Source organism: Magallana gigas, chromosome 8, assembly GCF_963853765.1.
Source record: "Magallana gigas chromosome 8, xbMagGiga1.1, whole genome shotgun sequence".
NCBI classification, from domain to species: Eukaryota; Metazoa; Mollusca; class Bivalvia; order Ostreida; family Ostreidae; genus Magallana; species Magallana gigas.
Window position 1 is genome coordinate 24,105,925 of NC_088860.1, and position 14,013 is coordinate 24,119,937.

Sequence of the window (14,013 nt, forward strand, 5' to 3'; positions counted from 1 at the left end):
AAATTTCTCAGTTTACAGTATTTTTAAAAAAGATTAATTAGAAGACACCCACCAGGAGCTGGAGTGAATGGTGCAGCAAATCCTCCAATCCCACAGCAGATCTCCTGAGACGATTTCCCGCACAACTCTTCCTCACACTGAGTGATGATGGACTCCAAGTCTGGACGAGTGTCCAGGTGCTCTGATGTCATACATCCGAACAGTTCCCGCAGTTCCAGACAAATCTCCTGGTTGGGTTCTCCATTGTATTCTGCGGCATAGAGCAGGGTCATCCCAAGGGAAAACAAGTGGGACTGTCAAGAAATCAGAGAAGACTAGAAACTAGTGGCAAAAATTTATAATCCTTATCTACTGGTAATAGCATTGTTTCACTATATTAGCTGACAGAAGTTGCATGTACAGGAGCTAAATACCTTATAAAAGCCATATAAAACTTAACTGTTGCATGGATTCAAATCCTAAGCATGGGGAAAACCTTAAGGTATATCACATCCTTACTGTTAAAAACTATCCCATGTATCTAACCTTATCATAGCAAAACATAAAACCTTTGCAGTTAAGCATGTAAGTTCACCCTTTCCTTTCAATGTTTATCAAATGAATGTTTCACAATGTTTTAATCTAGAAATTCCTGAATTTACTTCATAAAAGAGAGATGAAGAAAATACCAACCTACCAACCTGCCCACAAGATTTATCTACTTTCACCAATGTCTGATGATATTTTAATCAATATCTAAATCCCAGGATCATCAAAATTGATTCACTTTGTCCAGACTTCACAGAAATACCTTTCTTCTACTAATCACTGTTTCTATTCCATACTGGGCAAACAATTCACATTGAGCTGTACCGAAAAGTGTTTCCTATCGGATATTTGTTCAGGAATAAAAGGCAACAAAAATATTTTTATATGACAAATTTTAGCACACATGGGCATGTTGTAATTATTGTACATTCCCATTGGGAGAACAACTTTAGTCAATATTCTTGGTGTGGAGTTTTAAAGTTTGAAATGCTCAGAAGTCAAAATTTTAAAGAACCAAACATTGATTCCCCCAAAAAACCCATGGTCTATAAGACAAGAACTGCTGAGTTTTCTTTTTTTATGAACATCAGAATAAAAAAAATAAAACCTTTATTTTCCCCTGATACTGTATGTATATTTGTAGAAATATTTTCATAGAAGATTTATTTTGGTTAATTTAATGAATAACTATTCACAAAATTATGTGCTCAGAAAATGGGTATATCTCATCTTACTATTTAACTTCTACGAAAAAAGTCTCCAAACTACAATATACCTTACTGCTTTGATACAGGAAATACTTAAAAATTTACCTAACATTATTGATGCACTAAAAAAAATCCTCTTGAGTTATCGGTACAGAATTGATTTGTTTCTCAAAATGTTTAAAAATCCATTTTTTTTTCCTGCTATATCTTATGCTCCCTATAAAGAATAGGAACTTACCAATGCACAAAGATTTCCTAATATCAGTAATGGTAGAGAATTACCTTAATGGAGTTGCCCACATTGTCGTACTCTGGCGGTATATATAGGGGCTCTGGATCTGTAATCAGAAACAACAATCTATAAATGATACATGCAAAAAAATTAAACAAAATATGAAGTAATTCTACTTGAAGTGATCCGGCTGAACTTGTGCATGGCTTAGTGTCAGATATTGCCCCCTTCTGTGACCCTTAAAGATACTCCAAGCTGATCAATGTCTTCATTTAGGGGGGTCACAAATGTACAATCAGTGTCAAAATTGGTTGTAATTTTTGTTTCAAGATGTTGTCTAACATTGTAAGCAAGTCGTATAAAATGTCTTATACAACAATTAGAGGGTCAAGGATCTTTATAACAGAAAGGCGGCAGGTCAAGATATTAAAATTACATTAAGTTTTTATGTTGCCATTAATTGAATTAATAGACATAACCTCTCAATAGTTTGAGAGAATACAAAATGAATGCAGTTTTCAAATAGATCCTAGTAAAACAAAACTTTTAAAAACATTAAAGATCTTAATATGTGTTTTTAAATACCAAATATACATTATACAGTCATTAAAAGTCAGTAATTTTAATTACATGTATTACAGACCTCCAATGAAAAATTAGAGTTCTCATCAAAGGTCATTAGATATTGCAGTATTTACGGCATTGCAGACTTAAAACAAAAACATTTCAATTTGCAAGAAATCAATATGTGAATCTTTCAAGTGAACTATATGGTACATAAGTAGAGGCACTCTGCTAGAACAAAATTGCCCAAATAATTACCTTTGTAAGTGAGTCTTATGTCAGAAATCCTTTACCAAAGTTTTCACAACTAACGGTTGTTTTGGTACAACGTTTAATAATCAGGTATATATATACCAGTCAGGTGTACAAAAACATATAGTTTGGGTCATACTGCGAGTGATATCTATAGACGACTACAATCAGCTTAAAGGATATACCAATATTGTCCTATCCTCACACCAGTGCCTCCAAACAAAGACGCTCCACAATTTCACCCCTACTGTTTAATACGCATTCTCTTATAATAAAACAAAAAAACCTTTTATTTTTCCATTTTGCATGGAGGCGTGCCAGGATCTACATGAAAAGATAGATCTACGTTGACCCCCTTCTGTTCGTGTAAACGCGAGGTAAAAAGAGTCTGTATTAACTGGCCCAACAATGGACAAAAGTTTTTAAACAAAACTTTCAAAGATATATTCAATTTGAATCTGAATAGACAGACTTAAGGAAAATCCTCCCGATCTTCATATTCGCATGAACTCTTTACATTGTACCTGTGTTCTTTTCGGGCAAAATGTCTTTCTAAATGAAGGCGATATCTGTACAGAGCTGACGCCACCCATATTGTGAATCAAGAAAAGAAGGAAAACCTGATATGCTACCTCATATCTGATTTATCAACTAAAGTACTTGCACACTGTTGTTAAACAAGTGAAAAATTTCAAATTTACAGCTAGTAAAGAAATCAAAACTAAAGACCTGCACCTCATAATCATACATTAAGGTGGTAAGGTACATCTGTCAATATTACTGGGGATAAAAGTACATTATTTACAATCAAAATACTATCACCGTTATACAATTTTCAAATTTTACAATATTTGGGGGAAAAAACCCCAGATTTAACATTTTGGAAAGGCCCAGCAAAATTTGAACTCATTACTTAATACAGTTTCGTAGTTAATGCTCCCCGTTTAACCAATTGCACTTTGCCGTAAGGTAACATTTATTAGAGAAAAATTTTACACAAAATTATGCTTGATTTTATTCTCGATTTCGATAGGGAGTATCAGTATGTCAAAATATGGATGTGTCCCATACCACTTTAATTCTTTCATATCACATACATTCATTTCAAGAAAGATAACTCTGTTTCAAAAATTTTGGTTGTGGCACTAAAATCAATATTTACAATTAGAAACAATTATGATAAATGAAACCTTTTAAAAAATATCACATGTATATATGTGCTATATATTATATTATAATATATATCATAAACAGAATTAAATATTTTTGGCACCATTTTTCTGTTTAATGAAAAAGAAACTTTTTTTCATTTTAACAAAGACCAATTAAAACTTGACCAATATTTATTACAAAAATTGATTTTTTTAAATTTTGGACCCTAATAAGACCAATAAAGGGGGGGGGGGGGTAGGGAGAGGGTGCACACACAAAAACAATCCAAAATCAAAATAAATTAACTCAATTGTTTCCCTGCATTTCTCAAAAACTTTTTAACATTGATTGCATGCATTTTTGCTTGAGGTCACCATTAATGTCTCAATGTTTTCTGCATTATCTGGCTTGTCTTGTGACATTATCATTTTCGTTCATATTTTTGCCATAAGGTTTATATCAATCATTATCATTTGAATGCACTGCGATTTTATTACTGCATTAGCAAAGATCCAAGTTCTGACAAGATTCTCATATACCTGATCCTGCACTGTCAAGGCATGACAACAGACAGAGGCTGATTCTTGATGCTCAACAGCCATTGTCTATGCATTGGGATCTTATCAACATTTAATACAACATAAAGTTCATCATTGCCATGAAATAAAATAGCCTTTATATACTTATGAAATTTTACAACAACTTGCTACTGATTTCTCTTGTCAAAATTCACCAGTCTAAAATTGCTTGATATTTCTCAACATTTATATATAGTTTTGTAAGTCACTTCGACAACAGAAGCATTTAATAAGCTTCCCAACCAGTCCTATCTCGCGTAGGCAATCAATGCAATGGCCTAATTTTCAGGCGATTAAAATCAACAATAAAATAATTTTACAGTCATCAGGCATTCTTTATCAGATTTCACGCACACAATAACAGAATCATTAATCCAAATATGGAGGGTTTAATAATTACTGAAAAGAACTGAATTAATTGTCATGCTTGAATGGACTGGGTGAAAAACATTTGTCATCATATTAACTGCTTCTTTACATGCATATTTGGGTCAAATACTTAGTAAGTGAGGAAAATATGTAACGTTACATGTAAAATATGAATTTGGGCATTGGACGAACTACTGAATCTGCATGCATGCACATAATGGATTAAACAGAGACTGGGCGGCAAACATTAACATATACTTAGATCAAAATGAGTTATCAAGTATTTAGTTGTTATAAAAATGGTTTTTTTTTAATTGGCTGGCTTTTATTTACTGATATATGTGAGGGGAAAAAAATGAATATAATATACTTGCAAAAGAGTCGCCCATGCATAACTGGGTAAAATTAGGTCTATAAACAATGACATGCTACACTGGTTGGTAGATATAACATCCATTAAGAATTTCCATGAATTATTTATAGACATTACACTCATCTTGCTTTTGTTTGCTACACAAACCATTATTCTGCAGGAATATCTCAGATGCCAAACCAAATGATACCGAGTCATGCAAGACAATGTGGACTTCTACACAATTGTAAATTTTTTTTTAAAGATGAACCCAGTACATTTTTAAACATTTGCATATTTAGCATATTTTTGCCAGCATCATTGAATTCTTTCTTGAATAACATTAATAATTAATGGCCCTCAGAGTCTGACAAAACCAAGATACCCCATGTGTAACTTTGCAAAAGACTTTTCAAGAGAAGTCTTATCTTAAAACTTGGTCAGTTGACTTCTGGAATCATTGATTTTTTTATGGGGATAAGTTAAGCATTGTTATCTATTTCAGGGACGTTATATATGTCTCTGTCTATTTGATCAAATTTCTTCCATGTTTCAAGGTACTCTGGTAGTTAACAATTAATCGAATGTGTTTAGTATTGGAAATATATTGTTGATAAATCAATGAATGCCATAATGATTATATCTTTGTTAAAAAAAAACTTGTCTGCTATGCAATTTTTGCAACCTTACATTACGTGTTCCAAGACTATACAACAACCAAATCAAGATCCTTAAGCCAACAGACAAAGTATATGAACAGGAAACATCTGATTAACTAAGATACCTAGACATGACATGAAATTGTTTAGTGTTAAAATTGACAATTAAAGCCCGAAATTTGTTAGACAACCATATATAATCTTCACACTAGTGCTACAGTACTGTACATGTTCATTGGAAATTGATGTAAGATTATATATTTACCATTGTGCCTAAAATGTGTTTGTGTAAAATTGAGCACTTAAGCTAAAAGTTACTAGGTTTTTAGCACGATTTGGAAAACAGGTGTCTTTTTGTATATAGCAGAGCATGTTGACTAAATAACTTATATCTAATTCTGATCTTCCCCTTTTCATTTTAGCTGTCAATTGCTTTTGAAATAAAAACTTGTGTAAACAAACGATTTTGAATTCAAAAGGTTAAGTTGGAAAAAGATACAATTTACATGTAAGTTCATTTCTTGGTCCCGTTTCACAAGTATTTCTGTGTAATAAACAAAGCTAAAGGCACTTCAAGACCTATCTATCAAGTTACAATTTATCACTTAGGACGGACTTCAATGATTAAGGCAAGGTCTATTTAAACAGACTCTATACTATTTTTCATCAAACGGAACACATTAAATATACAACGCGTCACCCTTAGAATTTAATTTCCGATATATAAATATCAATAGTGATTTTTTCTGAAGGTTCATTTGAATAATATGTTTTTGACTTGGTCTTTTAATCGGGATATCTGACAAGGTGTTTACTTTGGACGATTCTGAAAATTCCTTAAATGAGAATTTGCTATTTGTCGAAGAATAGAAAATAATTAAATGACTGTTCCCTAAATCTGAAATTCTACAGGAATTTTCAATTAAGCGGATACTTTAATCTCATTCTCTGAAATGCCAGTGTGAAATATATGCCTCTCTTGAGTAGAGATTGTAAAACTTTATTTCAAAAACATATAGACCCAAAAAACTTTCATTCTCTTCTCTTTCTTTATTCAAACTTGAATTGCTTGAAATATGAACAACATATGTTTGTGAAATAATCTCACTGTACAATACATGAACTTCACTTGTATGCTCCTAAAGAAAATAATTACAAATTCATGTTTCCTTTAAGTATAACATGAGATTGTTTCGGTAGGTTATGCGAGTAACTCACGTTTCAAATGAGTATGCATGTATGTTTAGTGCTAGTGGTATGAAGTAAGTGACTTAAGATATATTTTAGATATATAATGAGACATGATGATATATTTTAGATTCATCATGAGACATGATGATATATTTTAGATACATCATGAGACATGATGATATATTTCCAGATATATATCATGAGACATGATATATTTTAGATACAAAATGAGAAATGATGATATCTTTTAAATACATCATGAGACATGATATATTTTACATACATCATGACTACATGAGACAAGATGATATATATTAGATACATAATGAGAAATGATCTTGAACATGGTGTAAAGGCTATGCGTGAGTCACACTGACATAAAACCAAAATCAATGTCACCTGCCATTAAAACAGAAATACCTGCAGAGACAATTAAGTTCAGAGACATTTGCGTACAATTCAGTTCAATATACCATTATTTTCAGAAGGACCCTCTAACCAAAGAAAATCAGAACCAGAATTCCTGATCTTTCACTGCTTTTCTATGGGAAATGCAATTGATAATCCAAGGGAAAATTCAGCCAATCCTAGAATTTGCAGGAAGATAATTTGATATAATTTATACCCAAAAGTCTGAGCATAATTGAAAATTCAAAATACTCATCAGTTGTCATCATTTTAACATTATAGATATTAAGTTACAATACCAAAGATACTTTCTTTTTTAATTCTACAAAAAACACTGCACTGTAATTTCACAAGTATGTTACCCAAATCATAGGCTTTGAGGTGAAATGTCTACACTAGAGTTAATCATATATTGATTACAAGACCACGGAGCACAACATGCATGAGATAAAATATTGCATACTGATGAAAAAAAGTAAGTACCAGCTTTGGATATTTTAAAACATCATCTCTAGAGGGGACCAAAAAATATATAATTTGATAATCGAATATCAGCCTTGCCTGGATATTGACATGACCTCTAAAATATCAAATTTGTAAATATGAACATTGTGTTTGGCAATGCAAATGAGTACAGTTCTCTTTCCATAATCCCCTACATAGTCTTTGAAGCACTTGAGACTGATTTGAGCTTACTATTTAACATTTTGTGGGGTCCTCAGAACCTTTTAGCAATCTGATAACAATGAGTCTACATTTAAAAATCTTATCTGGAACAAGAATGGATCTATACAACTTAATTCTGATTGATGAACACAGCGTGTAAACTAGTCACTATATAAATGTCCGTAAACAACTCCGGACAATGAGGGGCTGCCTGCTCTGTTTGGGGAACTAAGAGGCCCTGTAGGAGGCATCGATAGCATTATCATATCAGACCAAACTAACACCACCACCCCATTCAGTGACCAGTGACCAATGCTTTGACAGGCAAACCTATGGTACACTGACCAATCCTCTAAGACTTCTAGAAAGAACAAAAATTTAAGGGTCAAAAGGAAAGTTTATATAAGCATGTGTGGGGGATGGGATAGGGTGGGGTGGGGTTTGTGTTGAGACATTTACAAACCTCTTTCCACATTCAGGTAGGATAAGGTTTTTTTTTCTTTTTTTTTTAGTTAATCTTTTTTTTCAGGGGGGGGGGGGGAGGGGGTGGAATAGGGTGGGGTTTATGTTTAATTAAACTTTCAATAATCAATCAAAGACCCTAAAGGGGCAACAAGAAGTTGAAGTATATTCATGTAAATAAACAGGATACACAATATACGCTTACACAAGAGGGAAAATGTTTCGATCAGGAATAAAAGGAAACAGACATAGACATTTACATAATTATTTTTATACAAAGTACACAAACCTCTATCCAGATCCAGAAAGCACACATTCCCAGCTCCATCAAAGGCCACTGTGTCCGGAGTCACACACAGGGTCTGAAACATCTCCGGCGAGTTGTTGACCACTTCCAGAACAAGGCAGCACTCGCGACAGAGGGCCCATAACTCCTCCTCTGTCAGGGACTTATCTCGCTCCACCAAGATGTCATACAGACTTATCGCTTCATCCCCCTCATTCAGGGGAGGCAACTCTTCCTCTTCCTCATCCAGATAGTCCCTGTATTCCTGGGGGGTGTATTCCTCCTCCTCCTCCATCACATCCATAGTGAGGCTGGCGGTCCTGAATCCAGACTGTGTCTATCCATTCCTCACATGACAGAACGACATCCTCACTGTTTTGTCACACCTAAAAAAATCATACCCCAAAAAAACATATGAGAAAAACTTGCCAATTAAATAACAACAGATTACAGTGGTTTAAAGAGTATTACAGGTTTTTGGGCAGCCGCGCAGATCCGTGTGTAACCTTAAGGTAGAAACAGTCCTCTCAAGTAATAATAGTACTGTAAATAGAATTCTCTTAAGGAGTTAAGAGAAAATGTTAAATCGAGCTTTTTAAAGTGCACATAGTAAGTGCTTATTGTGTATCCTTACTCTTTACAAAACTCTTTTAAACGAAAATAAAACATTTTGTGAATAGCTTTTAAACAAATGTTCATTTTCAAAACACACAGAAGTTAGAAACTTAATCTTCCACAAAGTTGTTTGGACTCTAAAGAAAAGAGATCTCTGCAATCCATCTACCTGACAAATATATACCTATCACTTAATCTTCACCAAGTCAAACAAAATATCCGGGCACTTCCAATATCAAAACCAATTTCTAGCTGAAATAGAAATTGAAATGCAATCTTTTGTGCTTCAAATATCTCCTATGGAAAGTTAAATCCCATTATCAACATGCAACTAAAAGCCTGCAGAATTAAAATTTATGACAAGGCATACTATAAGGATGAAAAGACTTCCACTACGATTCCTCCTCATAAAAACATGTACATTGTTGGAGTCATATCAGTAACGCCTGGTAATTCACTGCTGTAGAAAAGCACCGCATTTATGTCAAACTGATGTTAATTGACCGTAAAAGTATATCTCTCGGGGTAGCTATATCCCCAACTGTTTACCTGACAAGGCAATTGTGTATTCCCGACTTAGTACACAAGAGATACTGTCCTGAAACATACCGCAGCCTTGCCGAACCCTGATTGGTGATAATCTTTTCACAACAAGCAGGTTCTTTGCATTGTCAAGTACACAATGACAACACACTGTCCCCAAGATGTCTCCTAATTTTCTAGGGGAAATAATGACATCAAGACATACCATTGCTCAATGACCATGTTATACTCAAAAGGGGACGAGGGGTCAACAGATTGAATGAAAATGTTTACAGACAACTGCTTACATTGTTATTAATTAAAAATCACTACTCTAAAATAATTTGAGACTTTGGGATTCGCCCAGTCTTAAATTCGCCCGCTGACAACAAGGGTAAAAGGAGCGAAAATAAAACGGGGGCAAATATTTCCCTATATTTAGTAGTATCTCTGGGGGTAGCTATTCCCAACTGTTTACCTGACAAGGTAATTGCAATACATTCAAAACTTTGTATACAAGAGTATGATACTGTACTGAAACATACTACAGCCTTGCTTCACCCTAATATAATCAAAGCAACCAAGAATAGGTTATGTTATTCTACAATGTCAAAGATTCTCATGTTTAAAAACAAGATTAAACCATGACACGCCAGAAAATCTACTTTGATAAGTCAATCCAGTTTGCACCAACTTCACTCCATTACGGTGCCAAATCACACAGCAAGAAATAATCCTGGTCAGAATTTGTCCACAGTCAACCAAGGTGCTTGTGCATTGTACTAAATACCTAAATTTGGCAATCTCCATCCATTTGGTTTATGACACACTAATTCAAAAACTATTTCTGAATTTGTTCTCTAAAGGTACATGTTCAGTCCAATGTTTTAATTGTTAAACACATTTCACATGTATATGATAATATATAAAGTGTTGTATTCTTGTATTTTGGTACAATAATTCCTAAGAGTACATAGCATGTATATCATTTACAGTGCAAATTGTCAAAAAGGACTGATGTTCAAATAAACATCCAAAACAAACACATAATACCAAACATCACAATGGAGTGTAAATGTCACCCTATTTGCTAAATAAATACATCAAAATGCCAGACCTCTAAATTTTTTAGTACAGTAGTGAATTTCTAGAGACAACTACCGTATATTCTTCAGGGGTATGATTTCCTTTTATGAATATTTCAAATGATATCCAACATTTCAATCCCCAACCCCCTCCCTCAGCTTCTACCTATTCCCAGTAAGGAGTATGACCGAGAGAAATCTCAAGAAAACTTAAAGTACTTTAACAGCAGATTGTCAGAGTCATATCACTTGAAATTACGATGCCAAAAAATAACCTGGAGTTACAACACCGAAAAAAATTACATAATGTGCACAGAGTACCTTAACTTGACCCTCCCATAAACACCTTTGTTGACTATCTGTATGTTCAACAATGAGAACAATGCAACATTATATCAGACTCATTGATGTGAGAGAGAGTCCCATACAAGCCTACTTCATCACGAGAGGAGCGCAGCGATCAAGAGATAACCCTCGTGACAAGTGCTCGGGTAACTTCGTCTCCACTGCTAGAGTACCTTCAGCTTTGGTACTAACGTTCCAATCACACCATTCTCAAGTACTACTTGGACTGATAGAGATATATATCATTTGTCAGTAAGGTTCTCATGTTTTATGCTAGTCCCTCATTGGGTACCTAGTAGCTAAGTGATGCAAGGGGCTTTTTATATAGGCTGTTATATATCCTGCAATACATGTACGTCAATTATTCATACAAAGTGCATTTCCATGCCATATCTATCTGAAAACCCTTGTTGTTAGATGACTCCCTGCCATTTCTGATAAAAAGTTAATTGTTGGACGATTTCAAAGTCCTGCCATAAAAGATATTAACATTTATTGCATGTCGTCATGATATTTTCACCATGCAGTCAAATCTAATTGAAGTTCTTTTCAAAGCTTGATACCAGTACATCTTATATTAAATGAACATATCTTGATTTAAAGCCACCTAGCTAAGAGTAATTACATAACATTCAACTAGAAAAGCATTTATTCTACAGAAATCTATTCTCTAAAATCATTTTCATAAATATGAGTATTATTTCTAGTCCAGCTTTTCAAAATGATGTGAAATAGGTATTATGCATATAAGGATAAATTATGCTTAATAGAAGAGAATTGAAGAAAATACATGTAATTCACAAAAATAGTCACCTGCTGACTAATTTACCTATAAGATATATCATATCATATAATTGATATGTGTTCACCCATGTCTCAGCATAATTAACAACATACACATGTGTATCCATTTTAACAACAATCTTCCCACCAATAAGAATTCTAATGCATCAAAATTATGCGATTCCAATGCTATTCTTAATATTAAAGAAAAAGTGCCAAGCTAGAAGAATCTCACAAGATGCTGAATCACCTGGTCAGCATTCTGTACAGTGAATACACAATCCATGTGTAATGAAGCCTGTCATTACACTAACAAACAACCCCTTGTATCTTATGAATTTCTTCAGGTCATTCAGTCTGTGAGTCAGAATGTCCAGCTATGTATGTGTTTATTTATTTGCTTGACGGATTGGAAAAGACGGACATGAGTATACATTACTTACACATATATTGACCAAAACAACATTTACATCAAACTTGCCTTACTAAATCATTGCTAGACTGAATTAATTAATAGGTATAAAGATTTTTGTCTACAGGTATCATAATATACATCCCTCTTATAGATAAACAACTCATTTCAGGTCAAGCATAGGATACATGCATTATAATAGAACTCAACTGATTTTACATGTTTTTTATCTTCGATATTCAAACTCTAAAGTGAGATTTCCAGGTAGTGATTGATAACCTTCAATCTGTCTTCAGAAATAAATCTAGCTTCATCAAAAAGTTTCAAGTAGCTATGTGTATGCAATTACATATACAGGTTTTTGTTCAGAACACTTTGAACACACACTTCACAATCCATCATTAATGCAATGAATCAGAAATCAAACAATTAAATCGGTCCAGGATTTTAAGAGGTACAAATTATTCAACAACACCTAAAGAGGTAATAAAACCATAAAAAAAAATTCTCTTGAAGTTTAATTACAGAAAAAAAATATAATATAAAATAATTCAACAAAACCTAAAGAGGTAATAAAACCATAACAAAAAAATTCTCTTGAAGTTTAATTACCAAAAAAATAGACAGATCTAGGGTCATGGATAAAAAAAAAAAAAAAAAACATTTTCTGCTGTGATCATCCACAAAATGAAATTTTCATCAAAGTAAGATATAAATTAACCGAAAACATTATATATTAATAAAGACAATGTCCAAAATATGAAATTTATCTCAAAACTGTGACTTTTTTCCATGAAAATTACCAGGAAAAAACCAACATCTTAGAAGCATAGATTGCATTTATAGGCTATGTGAAGGAATGGAATAAAGCCATAAATTAATCTTTTGCAGTACAATTAATATATTAGAAATGAAATAGAAAGTAAGACATACACCACTGACTCAAAATACCTGAAGTTCTATCATATAATGAAAAATATCTGAGGATTAGTTAATAAGTTATATATATTTATCTCTGAAAATTGTCATTTATGAGATTAACTATCTAAAGGAACAGAAAGTGACACATACAGGAGTGATAATACCCCCATAATCAACACCAACACTGTCAGACAGTGTTCTAACCATTACCCTGCGTAAAAATAAAAGGCATAATGCCAGATAGAGGTCCATGTGTTCAGACAGTCCCCCAAGATAACGACAGGCCTTTAAAGTGACTGAAACACCAGGAATTTACTTATATTGACAAATCTATCTTGTGTTTTCTTACAGAGCATGGCCACATTTGTTCAGAAGATTTACCTTGGATTCAGCAAACTGGGTACTTAAGTTACAATGGGGGTGATCCTCAGAGTTAGCATTTTTTTTCTTGAATCCGCTGGGGATGGGGGTTATTGTTATTGTTCTGCCTTAAATTATTCAAAACATCCCTCAATATTTAAAGGATTACTTGAGTTTACCTATTGACAGGTTTGAAATTCAATGGGAAAACATTATACCAAGAGTTTTGTTGTGTTACCCAACCTGTTCAAACAGAAATTTTGCTTTTAAATGGAGACATGCTGATTTACACACCTTCCAGTACAGACATAATTAAAAATAATTACACTTAATGAATCAATTTCATTCCTCTTCAGAGGGACAATCAATTAAAAAACACAGGTACACAAATGGGTTATAAATCCTCACAAACAATAGCTGCAATCAGCTGGAAAACTTTACACACCATAATAAAAAAAAAATATATTCTCCATTGGAGAATATCTTCAAGCAGAACCAATGCTCAGCAGAATCCATTCAAACGATGGCACAGACAAATACAGCCGAGCTAGGTAACAAAAGTGT

General features: G+C 33.4%; 1 protein-coding gene across 1 annotated transcript in view; it reads right to left on the minus strand.

Annotated features, from left to right (window-relative positions):
• LOC105340913 (kinase non-catalytic C-lobe domain-containing protein 1) overlaps nt 1–14,013 on the minus strand; it is a 29,327-nt gene that overhangs the window by 14,891 nt on the left and 423 nt on the right. The window contains exons 2-4 of the mRNA XM_034472989.2: nt 8,410–8,792; nt 1,518–1,573; nt 53–293 (exon numbers count right to left, since the gene is read on the minus strand). Coding sequence (XP_034328880.2) covers nt 53–293; nt 1,518–1,573; nt 8,410–8,710 — 598 coding nt within the window. The 5' untranslated portion in view covers nt 8,711–8,792. The remainder of the gene's footprint in view (nt 1–52; nt 294–1,517; nt 1,574–8,409; nt 8,793–14,013) is intronic.